The sequence below is a fragment of the Platalea leucorodia genome, assembly GCF_965183815.1.
Source record: "Platalea leucorodia genome assembly, chromosome: 2".
NCBI classification, from domain to species: domain Eukaryota; kingdom Metazoa; phylum Chordata; class Aves; order Pelecaniformes; family Threskiornithidae; genus Platalea; species Platalea leucorodia.
This window is the reverse complement of record NC_138824.1, coordinates 6,132,419-6,150,763: the sequence shown is the minus strand read 5'-3', so window position 1 is coordinate 6,150,763 and position 18,345 is coordinate 6,132,419. Positions and strand designations below refer to the sequence as shown.

General features: G+C 37.3%; 1 protein-coding gene across 1 annotated transcript; it reads left to right on the top strand.

Annotated features, from left to right (window-relative positions):
- Window positions 1-12,188: 12,188 nt before the first annotated feature.
- LOC309587084 (taste receptor type 2 member 40-like) lies at window positions 12,189-13,157 on the top strand (the record flags this gene model as incomplete). Its single annotated transcript, XM_082304964.1, has 1 exon — window positions 12,189-13,157. One exon carries the CDS (start codon window positions 12,189-12,191, stop codon window positions 13,155-13,157), a length of 969 nt encoding a protein of 322 aa, XP_082161090.1.
- Window positions 13,158-18,345: the final 5,188 nt, after the last annotated feature.

Genomic DNA, 18,345 nt, shown 5'->3' with positions numbered 1-18,345 from the left:
GAATATATTGGCCTAAACTGCTTAGTACACACAGACGGATCCCTGGCCCTACAGCAAAATAACCAAGACGACATCCAGAGCAGATTGGCTGGATCTACACCACGGAGCATCTTTCTTCTCTGGACTCCATGGGATCCTAAAATAAAATAGTTAATTAGTGCGTGAAATTGTTTATGAAATACTGTGAGGAGTGTGTTGCAACCTGCCAGAATGGTGTTTTTGTATATTTGTGTGGTACAGTTGTGTCCATCTAATAATTTGCTGTGAATGTAAAGAGCAGCCCCATTTTACCCTCTCTTCTCCCAGACCCTCCCCAACTCTTCTCCCACCTGCGCCATATAGGAGCTGCCTCTGGCGCTCATCTTCATGCTTTCACTGAGCTGATTTAATTTGCTAAGTTTGCAGAATATACGCACTTGTTTTGGTGTGTTGATTTTCTGTCAGTTCAGTGAAACAAAAAAGCTCATGATGGAGACCGCTGGGCATCAGATCTGGCACAAACAAACCAACAGCAGCTGGTAGGAGCAGGATGGGCCATTCTCTGCACTGTCTCAGCTGTATCAATGAAATGTGCCCTTATTCCACTTTAAATTAATAAATCATTGATATGCAACCTATATGCACTGAGATCTTGACAATCAGACCTGTCCATTTATTTATTACAGCTAATTACAGTCTTTGATATTCAGAATTTGACAGAAACTGAAAATGTTTTGGGGGTATTCCTCCTTTCTCCTCATCCCAAATAATAATAATTTTGAAAAGTTGAAGTCAGGTAAAAGGAAATCTGTAGCAAAGATCCTGGAGAGATTTTTAAGTGTTCTGCTTTTCCGAGGGAAAGCCAAACTTCACTTTCTTGGATTTAGTCAGATCTGCATAGTAAAGCTAAATGCAAAATAGTTGAACATCATTGGAAATAACAGTCAGGATCTAAAACAAGAATGAGGTGTTCTGCAATAAAAACACTTACAACAATTATTTCCAAGTGGGAGTGAAGTGAATAGCTAATTGCCATTTCTGAAATGAGCTTTATTCTCTTGTTTACTACGTTGTAAACCAAGAATAATTCCACTGTATTTTACTGTGTTAGTCATGTGAAAGTGATACAACTGAGTCAGAATTTGTGCTTCTGCTTTATTACTGGATATGAAGAGTTATGATTTGAAACAGCAATGTGAATCCTTCTGAATGGACAAAATTGTTTCATTTGGGAGGCCATTCTGTATCCAATAAAACTGTGGTTGGAACTAATTTTCTCCTTATGCTACATGGGACAAAATTGCTCTTATTGCTGTGCATGTATTTACTGCCTTTGGCACAATGGAATTCAATTCTTTCTGGGATCCAGGTACTTCACTAGTACAAATAATTATAGCTGTGGCACAGGGGCTATATTTTGTAGTTGGACATAGTCAAAGCCATGAAAGAATTATCATAATTCATAAAATGTACAGTGAAAAGACATCATGAGGCAGCATAACTCACTTAACATTAATTCAGTCATACTGGTTGGGACCAAAGGTCCGTCTGCCCAGTGACGTCCTTTCGATGGCAGCAGAGAGCCTAGGGAAGACTGCACAAACTGGGCAAACATAAATTCTACTTTCTCTTCATACTCTCCCAGGCATTAAACTTTTACAGTGACTATGTGAACCAGAAATGTTTTTTATGTATTTAAGTAACACCCAATTGGTTTCATTCATATGGGCTTTTCCATTCATCCTTTGAACCCATGCAGAGTTTTAGCACTAGTAGTATCTTCTGACAAGGAGTCTCACATCTTCCCTATTTGTTATGTGGAAAAACACCTTCTTTTCTTTGCTTTTAACTCTTCTTTCATTTGATGCCACCTATTTTCTGTACTGGAAAAGACAGTAAATCATCAACCCTATTCACTTCTTCATGTAAGAGATTTTTACGTACCTACAGGTCATGTCCTCCAGAATTGTCTCTTTTCCAACACTGAAGAGTTTAATTAGTACTTCATTTTATGGAAGCCTAACTACAACTGTCTCAAGAAACATCCATATGCAGAAATTAATTCATAACAAGATATCTTGACCTTGTGTTTCTTTCATTTTAACCTAAAACACAGGAAAAAAACGCACAAGATTTTTGTGATTTTGAATATGTTCCAAGTCAATCTTATGAAGTGACCGTCATTTGTTTCAATGCTTCTCACTTGAGAAGAATATCATTTGAACTCTTTGAATACAGTAAGCAGACATGTGTCATTTTGCTGAGCACTTTTTCAAGGATTTGACAGCTTTTTATTTCATGCATCGTTCACCCCTTGCTATAGTAATCACACAAAGTAACATTTCATTAATGCAAAGTTAAAAAGCTGATAAGATATTGAGAAATAATATCTGGACCCAGGCATGTTGGTAATGGATTTCATTGTACTGTGCTACCCCAAGCGATGCTCACACCGATGTGACATCTACTTACTGCAAAAATAAATAAGAGATTGAACTGGAGATTATTTATTAATTTTCTTTACCACTGGGAACCTGGACTAAAAAAGCTAAGTGAACCCAACTCCAGTGTGGTACAGAGGCTGTAACTTAAATGTTGTGCATCAAAGAAAGATTATCAGAATATGAACTTTTGCTTTCCTCATACTGGCTATGAAGAGGTACAAGGAGAGACTCCAGTGTGAATCTTTCGGAACAGACAACATTTTCTTTCTCCTAGAGGCCGTGCCAGAAATATTGCTGACTTCCACAGTGAGTAGGATTTGCTGTGACATGTGTCACTTACATTACTCAAAAAGTGTAAGTAAGCAATGAAAATCAGGATTAATTTAAATTTGCATCACAGGTGCTGTAGAGTATTGACAAAGGGATTTGAATTGCAGTCGGCTGTCTAAATGGCACACTGGTTATACAAACACAAGTGAATCCAGCGCCGTATCAGTCTGAGGCTGTTTGCTAATGGTGCTGAAATGGTGATGGCCTGCAAATGGTATTATGGTCTTAAAAGCTATATGTACTAAAAAGTACATTTACATTAAAGGTATAGAGTTGGCAAAAGTAAGCCCTTAAATTTTATAATTAAAAAAATATTTATTTAAGGTTGTCTATGCAGCATCCCGATGTTACAATCTTTAATGATATCACTACATAAAGTTTTTTTCACTGAATGCTTCCATCTGATCCATTGCAACAGGAAACACAGAGATTTCTATTTGCTTCATTTCAGTTATTGCTTACAAAGGGTACAGCAGCATTCCTAAATGGATTGCAAAGACTATTTTTTTAAAATGGAAAATTATATATAAAGCAGTTTAAATGAAACTACTTCACCTAAATGTTTAAAAAGTATCGTCATGAGGTAAATTTGCATTCCAGATGCTTTTGGAAACTGAGGACAACTTTCTAATATCAACATATGTATTTTAAACATTTAAAAGCCAGTATTATGAAAATCCAGTATTATGAAAATCCAGTATTATGAAAAAAAAAAGGAAGAAAAACACCCCAAAATCCTAACCCCAGGTTATGGATAGGCTTTCTTTCTTAGATACATTATTTAATATAGTTTATGTAAGAGTGACTTTCATTTTTTGATTTTGGTAGCTTTTTTAATTCTTGGTTCCTGAGTTCAAATACATCCAATGACAAAATGAAAGTGATTTAATTCTGGGCAATGGGGCTTCCTTCACTGGCTGAATGTAGAAATCTAGTACCATCAGCTACAGGTATTTCTAGACATCAGTAGAGAGCTGGCAGATATGCCTCAGAACTTGACAGAGACCTGGCAGATACTGGAGGTCACCTCAGCCAATGGCCTTTAGTCTCAGAGTAAGAGTTAATTTAAATGCCTACATATGAAAGCATCCTGTCATGCTTCCAGCTGCTGGAGCAAAAAAAGGCAGATCTTGGTGAAGTCCTGTGGCATATCTGCCTGAACTGTACAGATGTCTTGAATATCCCTGGGCACCGTTGGTTGCAGTAGACATCTCTTCTGCCTTTAGTGATAACAGTTAATGGACTGCGCAGAAGGTCTTTGTTGTTCTACATTTGGGTGCCTACTTCAGGTGAACTGAATCTCTCTACAGTCTCCAGTGACTATGCTGACCAGACCTTTGTCTGCTATGAGACAGTAGACAACAGCACAGAAGTAGACATTGACATTCAGTGGGACTTGGCAGTCTGAGGTTTACAGTTGGACTTGATGATCTTACAGGTCTTTTCCAACCTAAATGATTCTATGATTTAGGCACTTACTTAGGCATTTAAGCATATGTAGACATTCACATTGAAACTCAGTTCTACATTAGATGGTAGTTACTAAATTGATGGCGCGCCCACTCTTCCCAGAATAAAGAGCACACTTAAGAAAACTGTATGTTATTCAATAGCATTCTTTTTGTGTGTGTGTGTGTTTTAGAAGGTGACTTACCTCTTCAGCATGTCTCCTTTGTTCAGTCCACCACTGCACTGTAAGAAGCTGAAAGTATTTTTTAGCACTACAGACATATCTTCTTTTAAATGACATTATTTTTATTGCAGTCACTCCTGAGTGTTTTTTTCATGATTTTGGAATAGATAGTGAAGGAAGAGAGTTGGAGCAGTAGGGAAAGTGAAGAGATGGGTTCTGTTTCATACACTTTATCTACATGGTCTGTGATTAAGTTAAATAGCTCAACTTGTAATAGAAATCCATCACAAGGATTGTGCTTATCTTTAAGTCTTGGTAGTCTATAAGCAATCTTAATATCAGGTGTATGCCAAAAAGGCTGTCATGAATAAGGACAACTTTTAAGAATGGCATTTCTGAACTGGGGTCACAAAATGGATAACTACTGGTGATGGCAGGATATCCGAAATCTAACACAAGATAGAATAAGAGAAGTTGACTCAGAAAATATGCTCCAATGTGCAAGTCTGGCACCTGAGTTAGAAACGTGTATTTATTCTCTGGGTGAAGCTAAGCACCAATTGTAAGTGCTGAGCCTCGTGCAATGACTGCTTTGCATGAAGTTTCACTGTAATCTTTGACAACTTTGTGAACAGGAAAATCCAGCTGGGTGGAAAGGAATACACTAACCATAAAATGGAATGGACATGGAAAACAAGAGAGCTGTTCTTGCAGCTATGGTTTGGGGAAAGAGAAGTGAGAAGCAGTTTTCTAACCCTTCGGACTTGCTAAGAAACCCATGAAAACCAATTCCAATTTTAACAACCGAGTAGCCAGACAAACTTTAAGATAAAGCATCCCTGGAGGAGGAGAAAGAAGAATGGAAAATCTCCTAAATCCCTTGAGAAGCTGGACCAATCAAGAAGAGTATATTGTCAAACACAAGCTTGATAATTATTCTATAATATTGCAACTTTGTGTCTTATTTTAATGTAATATTTTAACCTTTTCCTTAATAGAATAAACCAAATGGATTCTCCTTCTTTAATCTTGTTTTATAGAAAGTGTGATTGTTGAGTAATCTGACTCAGTAAAGAACTTTGTTCCTTTGGACATAGTGACTCTCTGAATAGCAGGAAATGGCATGATCAGGGAAGGCCTACCAACCAACATCAGTAGTAGATTCCTGGAAAGTAGATACCGGTCAGTGGTTGTTTTAAAGCTAGTGACACCAGGATATCGAGAAGAGGTCTTCCAAAGTGTTTGTGAAAAGAGTGGTGGCAAGGTGACTTCTGATGTTGTGAAAGACAGTCCATGCATGTGAGACAAGGAGCAGTTATAGCTCTGCAAGTCCCTGAATGGACTGCAAAGTTGTTTCTTGAGATGTTTGATCTTCCCAGAACTCATGTGCTAAAACTGGGTTTATTACATCTTTGAAAAACAGTTTGGGGCTTGACTATTTCTGTACATGAACCTTTTTTTTGTTGTATCCTGTCATCCAGACATTTATCTTTATTGCTGGTAGCCTAAAAAGGGCAATACTGAACACACCTTAACTTGCTTATGATTTGTTCTTTCTATCAGCTTCCTGATATCATTAGGTTTTCCCCCACCCTTTCTTCCCCTGCTTCACAAGAAAAAACTTTTAAGTTGTGGTCCTCCTGCAAGGAGGAAATGAGAGGAAGTGGTGCAGGTAACATCCAGCTATTACATTTCCTTTCATACTTTGTATGGTATAAACCATAAACTCATCTTTACAAATACCATCTTGAGTTAAGGAAGGTGTATAATAAAGTCTTTTTGTTCATGGCAAGGAGCAACTGATAATCATCATTACTTTGTTGCTATCGCCTGCTCCTTCCTTTTGGGGTGTACATGCATCCTTACTTCCTTAAAATTGTAGTTACATTTTCCTTTTCATCTGTGTTACATTGTTTGATTTTCTTGACCTCTTGCAAGTATTTCAGAGGACTCTTTCCATTAGTTGTGTCTGATGGGTCTTTCATTTTTATAATGTCTTTCTGAAAAAAAAAAAAAAGTTTGTTGTACTGAAATTAACAGTACGTTATCTCCAGTACAATAATGACAGGAGCATGACAACTTGCAAATTAATGGTAAAATAGATTATCACCCTTTCACACACATTTTTGAGATATTTTGCAACATTATTTCTTTGTGCAATATCAAGTCAGGAATGTGTTAAATGGCAGCATAATTTATTGTTGTTTACCAGATACAGGATATTTTATTAAGGTTCATAAGCCTTCTATATCTTGTCAAATACGTGAGGAACACTTGATAAACCATTTTGGAAAGTGTCACGGATGCAAACAGCTGGTAATAGAGCCCAGAATGCTTTTTTCTGGGCACATTTCTTAAATACAGGTGTTGCTGGCTCTCCTATACAATTTCCTTTGAAAGCTTTCTTTTGTAGGCCTGTTTCTGCATCTTATACAAAAAATATTCTCCCATGCTTTGTTTTATTCAATTATTTTACTATAAGGATCTTAGTAGTAGTAGTACTTCACTGTCTTATGCCGGTGCTCAGGGATTTCAATCAGAGCTGGACTTCATGATACAATACGTTATAAATGCTGTGTGCAATTTACTACAGGCTGTAAAAAGCTTATTCGCTAAGGAGCTCATGATGTAGAGGTGAACAAATGTCATGAGGCTCTTGAAGCCACTTACTCCACTGGAATTAAATTTACGATGGTTTCGTGGAAAGCAGTGTCCTTCCTCCAATTTGAAATAAAACATTTTTCTTTATTTTTTTCTATCACACAGTATGAGCAAACAATACTAAGTTATTCTCATCTCCTTGTCTCCTTTCATTAGGAAATCGAATGTTTACCATCACAGTAATACTCATTCTTGAGTTCTTGGACTGTTTTGCAAGTCCTCTAATTTAGTTGTGGTAGAATAACACACTAGCAGTCAGCAAATGGTTAACACTTGTCAAACACAAAACTGTATCAGTAGGATGTGTGTAAAAAGTTGAAATTCTTCCAAGATTTTTCTCTCTAGCTATAATCCCAAAATGAAATTCCAGGATTACAGTTGCATATTCTTTTGCTTTTAGACAGGAGACAGGTTAAATTTAAATTGTCAGGACTGGGATTGCTTCCCCACACTCGTGTTCAGATAAACACCCTAACCTCATCCTCATTTCACTCTGGGTCATGGACTAGCCTTTACACGTCCATGTCTCCATGAGATGGGAACCCTGACTCTCAGGTTGGAAGGGAGTTCAGCTCCACAGACTGTCTAGATGTCCATCTCTAACATGTTGGGGTTTTGTTGTTTTTTTTTTTTTTTTTTCTGAATGTGCTGGAGCTATCACATTGCAAAGCTTTAAATTTTGAAATTTGATCCAAATTTGGATTGATGTTGATGAGGGCACCAAAAGACACGTTTCAGCATGCAGAGAGATGAATGAGGATAATGAAGGGTGGTGGCAGTCTGAGTACCTGTCATGTCAGACCAAAATCAAAGTTCTTGCTTCAAAAAATAGTAGCAACAACTTTATGAGAAGAAAAAGCTAGTCCTATTGAACATGTTCTAATTTCTCGTATCCCTAGTCCAGCCATAAATAATTACTTTTCACTAAAAATTGTGAAACAGTGGTTGTAGCTGGATGATTCATCAGTGACATTTCCAAGATATGCATCTTCCTGAACAATACCAGGAATAAATCTTCCAGTATCATATTCATATGCTTCTTGCTCACAGTAAAATGCCAAAAGATTAACCAGATACCAGTTAATTGGTGCTTCATGGATCTCGGTATGAGCTGAACAGGCAGTGTTTTACAAAAGTCGGAAACTGTTTGCTCGGCTGTAATAATGTCTCTAACTACTTCAACAATTAAAATCATTGTAGGGATTGTGCAAAGTGTATTTATTACCCTTGTTAATCAGAATGCATGAATCAAAAGAGGAAAGCTGTTATCCTGTGAGCTGAACCTGACTTCTCTGAGTACAGTGAGATTTATCTTCCAAGGGAAAATGTATAAATTCAGACACTTCTCTCCAGTGTTTATTATTTGTGTCACGCTTACATTGTCCTATGATTATTTTTAAGAATTACTAGTCTCTGCTTTACTCTGTGGCTCACCTGCTTTTTTATATTCACCAGAGGATAAATTCAAGGAACTCTAACACATTCTAGGGTCTCTTGTGTCACCTCTGCCAATTAAACCTGGTCTGATCACGACCATTAGCTCTGTAGCTTAAAAGGAAGTCTACTAAAGAGCATTAATTTGACAACCCTGTCTGGGTTGTGCAAGTTCTTTATATCTCTCCTTGTACATTGCAGAGTACCTAATTTCCTGTATTACAATTCTCGTTTCATCCAGATCATTGCTGATCTTATTGTGGAAACCAAAGTAATCTGTATGTCTGATTTCATATACACAAGGACATGGTCTTGTGTAAGTGTCTTTAAAAATATTGATTTCTGGTTTTGTTGCTAAGATTATGTTGATATCTTCTGACGAAATGATTGAGACATCAGCAACACCTGCAATCCAAGTATTAGTTAATTTCTAATTGTTTGTGGTAATTGTTGTTATTTTTGTCATAATTTATTCCATATAGAAAGAGATTAAGCTGAGGATTCTTCATGATATCAAACACTGTCTGAGAACTGAAACTTCTGTGACCACAGCACAAAGTTCTTGACACACAGCATCTTTCTGAACTATACACTCCATTCACCTCCAAATCTGTACATTTATGAATCACTGTTAAAAATTTGGGAATTTTAGACTTGTTAGAATGGAGAGGAAACAACCTGAGCCTTCTTGTAGTCTTTTTTTTTTTTCTTTCCAGCACTGTAAGGGTAATCCATGAGATCACTTCTATGTCTCCCTCAGATTGCTGTAAAGGATTTCCTCAGAGAAGGTCCCCAGACTGAAGAGCACTATGCACATTTACACAGTGACCCATTCCCATCTCATTTTACACTGTCACCACAGCTCGCCATATTGGGCATGACACCTAAAGCACACATATTTGTGGCACTCAGTAAAAACCTTCTGGTCTGGCTTATCTGCAGTGCACATGCCCTGTAGCCATGGTTCACTCATGTAGGATGGTCAGATTGCCACCACCCTTCAGTATCCTCACTCGGCTTTCTGCAAAAGCATGTTGCTACTAAATTGTGAGGTTAGGAAAGGGCAAGAAGGGGAACAAGAAAATTCAAGGACCTGCATACCAGAAGGTGAGACTATGATGGACTCCAGTGGACAACCTGGTCACTCTGGCCAAATTGGAGCCAGCATTAGATGTGGTCATGTCCTGGCTGCTGTTACCCATAAGCTGGTCTTTTGTGTATTGGTGCTTGCAGCTATGTGTCACAGCACCCGTGAGTAGATTCATTATCCTCTGGAGAACCTCTGAAGATGACAGTACCAGTACAGTCCACCAGAAAGCTCTTGAGCTACTAGGAGATAAAAGCAAGAGAAATATTTGTATAGAAGCCATTCCTGGGAGCAGAGCACATTAGACATAGGTCACTGACAGAGCACTGAGGGACAGGCCATTTGGTGTACCCGAGTCATGCAGACTTAAATACTGCCAGGGTGCACAGGTTGTGTGATGGCTTCTTTCTCGAGGAACTGGTGGGAGTCCTCAAGATAGGAAAGTTCTTTTGTGTCTTAAGTAGTTATTCCCATTTTTGGCTTTGCTTAGAGGAAAATGAAAAGGGTAGGTAAAGATTAGATATGGTTTTCTTTAAAATCCGCATTTTTGATAGTGTCTGTGAAGACAGAATAGAATTTTGTAAATGTTTGTTGGAACAGCTAAGAATGCATTTTAGTCATGCATTTTTCTAGATTATATCTTCCATTGTAGTTTATTCTACTTTATCATTGCAGTGTTGTTTTTTATAAGGGCATAAAAATAAAGTGTTATTGTCATGTTCCCTTGAGTAACTTAATGACTACATTTTTGAGGTAACTGACTACTGTAATTATGTAATGCATATTTTGTGTACTGGAAGCTTTATGAATATAACTTTAAAATACACTGTAGGCATTGAGTTATACTTCCTTTATAATTTTTTTCCTTAGTAAGATGTGACTTTTCCACTATTTTCAATACTTTTCATGAAGAACATTATAGAAAAAGTAAACATGCCAATATAGTCTTAGTTTAGATTTGTTTGTTTATTTGTTTTTTCCCTTGGGCTTTTTAAAATCTGGAACTGATATACAATATTTTGTAAATGTGTCTCAAATTATTTTTTTAAATTTGCATTTTTGTTATGAATAAAGTATGCTCACTTTTTAAGAAAAAAAGCTACTAGTCCTTGTGATTCCTAGAACCTAAACTGAAATGTAAATTTAATATGAATGAAGTATTGACAGAAACAAAAGATATCAAGATTTTAAATTCACCTTTTCATCTCACTAAGTTGATGAAGAAATGTACTTACACCAATTTAAGTTAGCTTTTTTTCTGCTCAACAATTCAACAAAACTTTGAAGCTTGGATGTAATGGTAAACAATAAATCCATTTGGCAGTTTTTACCACGTTCAGGTTAGAACTTGGTCTACCTTTACTTTTAGTCATTTTACCCTGTTGAGAAATGGACTCCAGAAATATATGTTAAGCTTCCCACAAAAACAATAAATATTTTAATGCCAAAGAACTCCCAGTCTTTTTCCAGTGGCCAAATGATCTCAGCTGCTTCTTATCCTGTTGTCAAAGTCTTCACTTCTTGTTTCATATTTCTCTAAATCAAGAAAGAATATATTGACAGTATTAATGTGCCAATATTCTATTCACAGATTGTATTAATGGGCTTGGAGTTGAGAAGGTGAGGACACATTGTTCTGTAAATCCAGACATATTTCTTTATAAATAAGAACTAATACAGGATGCAGATTAATGGCCACACCCGCTGTTCTGGAGTGCTATGCTCATCACAGCATCTAGCCAAAGCTGACATAGGTATGCAGATGGATGACAGACTTTCACTCCATAAAGCAGAACGGGTCTAGATCAATGATCTAGAGGAAGAAACTTCTTTGGAGCATGCAGGTGGGATAGAGGCCGAGACAGTGAAAGCAGTTGGAGAAGGTGGGACTTTTAACAGGGTTCTGCCAGATCGACTGCTCTGCTTCACTAGCCTGTTGTCACTGCTTTCACCATTACACAAGTGGTTACTGTCATCTTTTGATCCCGTATATGTGACCAACACTAGATCTAACGTATAAGAAGTAGCCAGCTATATGGAGCAACAACCCTTGGGTAAGTACAGCTCTGTTGTCTGGAGTGCTCCCCTAAAATAGGACTGGAGGCTGTACGGTTTTCTCCATGTTAAAATGGTTGCAACTAATTGATCTAGTTATAACTGATACACCTTCAAAGCAGTATGAAAGACAATAGTTACAATATAAGACCTCTTGGTGTCTCTTGCCATATGCTGCTGGCTGTGGTGGGTTGCATGATGACCACATTGTCAGGTACAGTTGTACCCAGAGAGCCACAGAGCTTTCTGTCATTCTAGTTAGGAATATGCACAATTGGACACAAGATGGGGAGGTTAATACAGCTGGCTATCCCACATCCCTAGGGAAAAACATAGGCAAATATTATGCATGTAAAAGGTTAAAATTAATTATTAAATCCTTCTCTGATTTGCACATTCAGGAAGAACATCAACAATCATTTTCTACTGTAATTTCCAGATGTCTTTTTGTTCCTAGATATAAGATGAGCAAACTGGGGCTTGGGCTAGTCAGATACCATCAGGTCTGCTCAACTTCTTGCACAGCTCCACAAGCTAATCAGGCAGAGGTGACCAAAGCAGCAAGATGTTGCCACCAGTCCTTATCATTTCAATAAGTATTGTAGCTATTGAAGTTGTTGTTGGATTTATTGGAAATGGATTTATTACAGCTGTTAATATCATTAACTGGATCAAAAGCAAAAAACTTTCTTCCGCTGATACGATCCTGATCTTTCTGAGCACATCAAGATTTATCTTGCAAGTGACCATACTGATGTACATTCACAGTCTCTACTTTGCGGATGTATTTAAGCTGGCTTCCGTGTACAAAGCTTTTGGTGCTGTATGGATGTTTGTAAACCATGCCAGTTTGTGGTTCAGCACCTGGCTCTATGTACTGTACTGTGTAAAAATAATCAATGTCACTCAATGGCTGTTGCTGCAAATCAAGCTCAGAATAGCTGGGATGGTCCCATGGCTGCTTCTAGGATCGCTGGTTATCTCTTCCATGACTTCTCTTCCTTTACTATGGATTACGCCCAGCACTTACCTCTGCAGCTCAACAGGGATCTGTAGAGAAAACAACACAGCACATATCACTGACTGGGACAGTTCGCATCTCTACCTGCTTCTTCTTTACTTTGTAGGTTGTTTTTTTCCTCTAATATTATCTGTGGTAACCTCAGCCCTATTAATTACTTCTCTGTGGAAACACACAAAGAAGATGCAATGTTATGTAGATACTTTCAGGGATCCTTTGATAGATGTTCACCTAACTGCCATCAAATCCATTATTTCTTTCTTGATCCTGTATCTTTCCAGTTTTGTAGCTCAAATTCTCTTGATACTCTCAACTTCTCAAAGTAAAGATGTTGTGAAAGTTGCAGTATCCTTAGTTGTAGCTGGGGCATATCCTTCCATACACTCTATTATCCTGATCATAGTCAATTCAAAACTGAAATTGGCATTCAGGATGCTTTGCCAGCATCTTAAGTGCCATTTGGAAAATATGACTCCATGCCTCATATACCTTAAGAGAAACACTCTCAAGTAACAGATCTGGACTCAAGACTTCTATGCGTTTACTGTTTCATCATCTTTTTTCTTAGTCAGTAACTTTCGTCTTTCAGAGATTTCTGTGATTAGACCTCCTTAACATTTCAGAACACCTGAAATAACATGCCACTCTTGCTCCCTCAATCTTATTTAATATAAGAATAAGAATGTACTGAAAGGAAACAATGCACTTAAATAATAAATCAAGTACAGGATGCTTTGTGATTTCAGCTTCTTAGTTTAAGACTGACAGTTTTATGATAGGTTTGAATTGAAGAAAATGGGGCTAAAACAGAAACAAAATTTGCAGGGCTCACAAATGTTGTTCTCTGCTAAAGGATCTTTCATGAAACACATGCTATACAAGCCATAGCTGGTGTGACATACAAACAGAATATGCTTCTAAACATGAAAAACCAGCTAAAAGATAACCTGGGGGAAAATTAAGATATGGAAACATACAGCCACTTAATGTAATCAAATTACATTCTGAATCAGGTTTATTTGTGTTAGGATTCCAGTACATATATGGCAATTTAGTAGTTAAATACCTCTTTAAAATGGATCCTTTTGTTCAAAACATATTTTATGCTCTTTCATTTTGTTTTCTTTACAGTGGATTGCTAAGGTGGTGATTACAATGTAAACAGATGTGGGTACAGAGATCTACCTGTCCACTGTAGAAAATCTTGTTGAGTTGACTGTTCTGATCACAAATTTGCCTTTTTACATGATTTTCTGTTGCTTTGAGTAGTTGTGAGTTGTTTCTAAGGCTGTTCTTTTTTAATGTTTTATGTTACTATGAAGTTTCACATTCAGTTGATGAAATATGTTCCTCAACATATCCTGTCGTGTTTTATCAAATAATGTGTTAGATTATTCTACTCTGAAATTCTCAGCTCAGCTCAAGTATTTTTATGCTGTATATCCTCTCTGCAGGCATTTAGATAATGCTAGATTATAAATCACTGTGGTGAAAGTTTCAGTCTCATCTATAAAACTAATCAAGAGGGTGATTCACTTAGTCTTGGAGTTTATCAGCTTCTGTGTTTGAACCATTGGAGTAAAATACTTTGAAATCTCTGTTTAACAATATTAGACAAAGAATGAATATGTTTTTAACTGTTATCTTAAAATATTGTTTACAATGAAATATACGGTAATAGAAGGCAAAAATGAATGCACTCATATGAAATGATTTGACTGTTCGCATGTGTAAACAGTGGGGTCAAACTGCATAGCAGGAAAGGAGGATGATTAAACTCATCAACACAGCGTTTGGGGGCACAGTACAGCGTACTGTAGAACTAAGACTACTGTAATCTCCAGTGCTGTGCATACTACCTCAAGAGAGACCCAAAAGTCCCTTGAGAGCCCTGTCTGTGTAGTTCTGCAGGGAAGCAGATGGGAACCACCCTGTTCATGCTGCAGCACCACCCTGCTCTACAGCTGTACGCCCTTCCAATATGGACCAAGATTAGAAGAGTCACATAGTGCTAGCTCTTTTGCTCTTCTTTCCAGCTGGCAACATCATGAAAAGAAAGCCTCCTGAAAGAAATTAAGGATTCTTTGGTGGTTCGTGGTTTTTTTGGTTTGGTTTGGTTTTTGGTTTTGCAGGGGACAGTAATGGTGTTTGGTTTATTTTAACCTGATCAGGAAGCTCTGGTAAAATTAATTTCCCCGTAGAGCTCACTTCTCTTTAGGTGTACCCAAACCCATTTCTGGTGGCAGTCTGAAGGAAAGGGATCAGAGCTAAGTATGAAAATAACGACCCCTGCTCAGCTTTTTCACTCCCTCCTCACCTTCAGGAGGGGGAGATCTGAAGCAGGAGCAATGATTAATAAAATATCCTTCAGTGCTTCCAGGGGAGAGGAGGACAAAGCTCAAGCACTTGATGTCTTTATATTGTATTGATGAAAGTTTTGTTACACACAGCATAGAGTGGGATAGATGGGTACATAAATTAGAATTTTAAATTACTGAATTGGTAAATAAATTATTAGTTTTGTCCTTTCCTTTTCCATCTTTCCCCCAAGCTTCAATTTATTTTCATGTCTTCTTCCACAGTAGATACAGTTTCCCATTTATCGTCTGATCTTGCCCTGCTCTTTGGATTTCAACCTTTCCCAACCTAAAATCATTATCTGTATTCTCTGCAGATCTAACCTTCTTTTTCTGGTACATTTTAAAAAAGGTTTCTGATTATTCTTTTACAACGAAATATTATGCACTAAATTATAACAGGCTTTTTTCTATATCTAGCTTGTCCCAGAAAGCAGATAAATAAATCTGATGAATATTTTGGCAATTACTGTTTTTGCACCAAAAATATAAAAAGAACTTTGTTAAGATTTTATTATCTAAGAAGTGTTTATATGGTGATTAAAAATAAGGCTCAGTTCACCAGTACATTTCCCCTGGAACTTTGCAAATTCCACAAACTGTAGACAACAGGAATGGGAAAATACTATCTGCAGTTCGTATAAGACCTGTAGCTGTGGCAGCACCAAGATCATTGTAAGGATGATGAAAAAGCTGATTAGTGCAGCTGTTCATACTGACTACATGAAAACCAAGCCTTCTCTCCTCCAACTTTTTACTTTTTGGTGCTTGCTTTTCTAGGTCAGAATTCATCATAGTTGTAGGAAAAGCAGTATTTTGTTGTGCAGAAATTAAGGGACTTCTGATTGCAATCTCAGTAGCATCTTCATGAAGCTGGCAAATTTCTCCCTACCAGTCTTCCAGTATGTAAATCAGAAAGCAGAGCTACCACAGACATTCTGGGTTTCCACTGCTGGTCTGCTTTGTCATGTCTTCCCTTTTGCCTGGATTAATCACATGCTGTACCTGACCAAATCAGCAGCTGAGTGGTGGATATGAACTCTGATATCTCTAATATTAATATCTCTCTTCTGTTAGCCATGGAGTTTTCCTTTTTCTTTCTGATATTTTGGTGTCCTCCATGGTGCTAATTACCTCTCTGCAGAGATACGCAAGGCAGCACTGCCAGCTCCAGGAATCCCAGAACAGATGTTCTTATAAATGCCACTAAAGCTCTAATTTTCTCTGTTGCCAGTTTTCTAGCAGTGATCATGAAGCCTTTGACCTTCTTTGCATCTGACAGCAACATGGTGTTAATTTATTCTGATTAGTTTCAGTTAATCTCAAAAATAAAACAAGTGTCAATGAAGGTGCCACACTGTACCTATCTTTTCTTGAAATATGACTTCCCACCTTCCTTCAAGGTCTGGAGAAAAGTTCTACATTCTGGAAGAGTATATAATAAGATTATAACCTGGGATTAGTTTTATCTCTATTTATTTATTGTTTTCCTTACCATAATGCTCAACCTTCATTTCATTAATATCACAAGGACACTTTCTTCAATACTTCTCAAAGCTAATCCCCCTTTCCCTCCATATTTCTTATCCTGTTTGTTTCTCATTTGAGGACATCTGTACGGGAGGTCATTGGAGCTTAGTTAAGTGTATAAATAACGTTGTTCATGAATCTGTCAGACAAACCCTTTATGGAAACATGGAACTTAAGGGTTATTAAAAAAAAAAAAGCTTGGTTTCTGAATGAATGTGCAACTGGTTGTGACTATCTGTGAATATTAAAAAAATAAATTAGCTGCATGTTAATATCACTTTTAGCGGAATGGTTTATTATTTACAACTAATATTTCTCCTTCCCAATGTCTATGTTTTTGCAACGGCTCAGAAGAACTTCATACGACCAAAGTAATCATAATGAATATCAATTATTGGGCAAGGTACAATGGAAAACAGCATGGGTACTCTTAAAACCAGAGTTCCTGACACTCATAAGCACTTCAGAGGTCAGAGGGTCTTGTCTCATTCCTAAAACTTTGCTTGTCTTCATTCTGAGAGGCCATGCTAGTATTCAGCCTATCTGCATGTGAAAGGACAGGGACATTTTCTTATCAGAAAACAAAGCAGTAGTACAGATGGTGTCTACAATGTGATTTATGTGGGCTTTTGAGGAGGGAGAGAAGTGAGAAGTTGCACAGACCCATGCCATCTACTTTGGCTGGTCTCTTTTCACAGTGCAGGTAAACAACCCAGGGCAACAGTACACCCTTCCAAAAGCAGATATTGCTGAATTGGGATCCATGCACTGAATGCTCTATTGCAGATCAGATTTTTCGCTGTCACAGGAAAAGCAGAGGCAAACTGTTAAACGGCAATAATAACTTGATATCATCATCCCTCCATTGCCTTTTGGGGAGGAGGGGTGAAATTAAACCCTTTCTGGCCTTTAGGCACTCAGATGTGATATTGTGATGAGATTAAGATGGATGAGCGAATTCATAAATTAAAAAACGGATTGGTAGGTGATTAGACTAGATTTTTTATCCTCTTCCACTCCCTCCCTCCTCTCTGCCCCAGTGTCATATTTGCATTTAATTTTTTCCTAACTTTATATCTTCTTTTATTTTTTCCCTGTTTTTCTGAGTCTGTCTTATTTCCTTTCTAGAAAAAAAAAACCTTTAATTCTTCATTTATCATCCCTCTTTCTTACCATTTCCTCTAAAAATCTTGGCTGTTTTTGCTGCTGTTGTTGCTGCTATTGCAAATGCATACTAATGAAATCAAGCTGGGTTCATTCCCATATTTACTTTATTCTAATAAGCACATATTACAAGACAGCTTATTGGTTTTGGCAGATGTATACTTTTTCTTTTGTGACAACATTGCAAACAAAATTCCTTCCTGTCCTTGTGAAGGTGTTTAAAAAAAAAAAAAAAAAGCCCACATGCTGAGACCTTGAGATATTTGAAGTTTCCCTTTCAAATCCCACTTCACTCAGTTCTGCTTTGTTGTCCTTTCCCCGTCACTTGCTTTCTCTTACCCCACATGCCAATCCATTTTTCTTTTACAGACTGCTGTCTTTCTAGTTTCTTTCTTATTTTTCCCTGTCTCGTTTAAGATTGTTCTTAAATTCCTTTTTATTTCTCCTCCCTCTCTTCAGTTTTAATCCTCACCTGTTAGACCCTCAAACATTCTTGTTCATTTCTATGTTTACACTGTTTCCCTTCCAGAGAAGAGATGACCGTCCAAATATTTTCATTACCTAGGATTAAGTTAAGAAATGAAGAAAGAAAATAAAATGTAGCTGCATGTATGCAAACAGCAATGTGGAAGATTATTCAAACACTATAT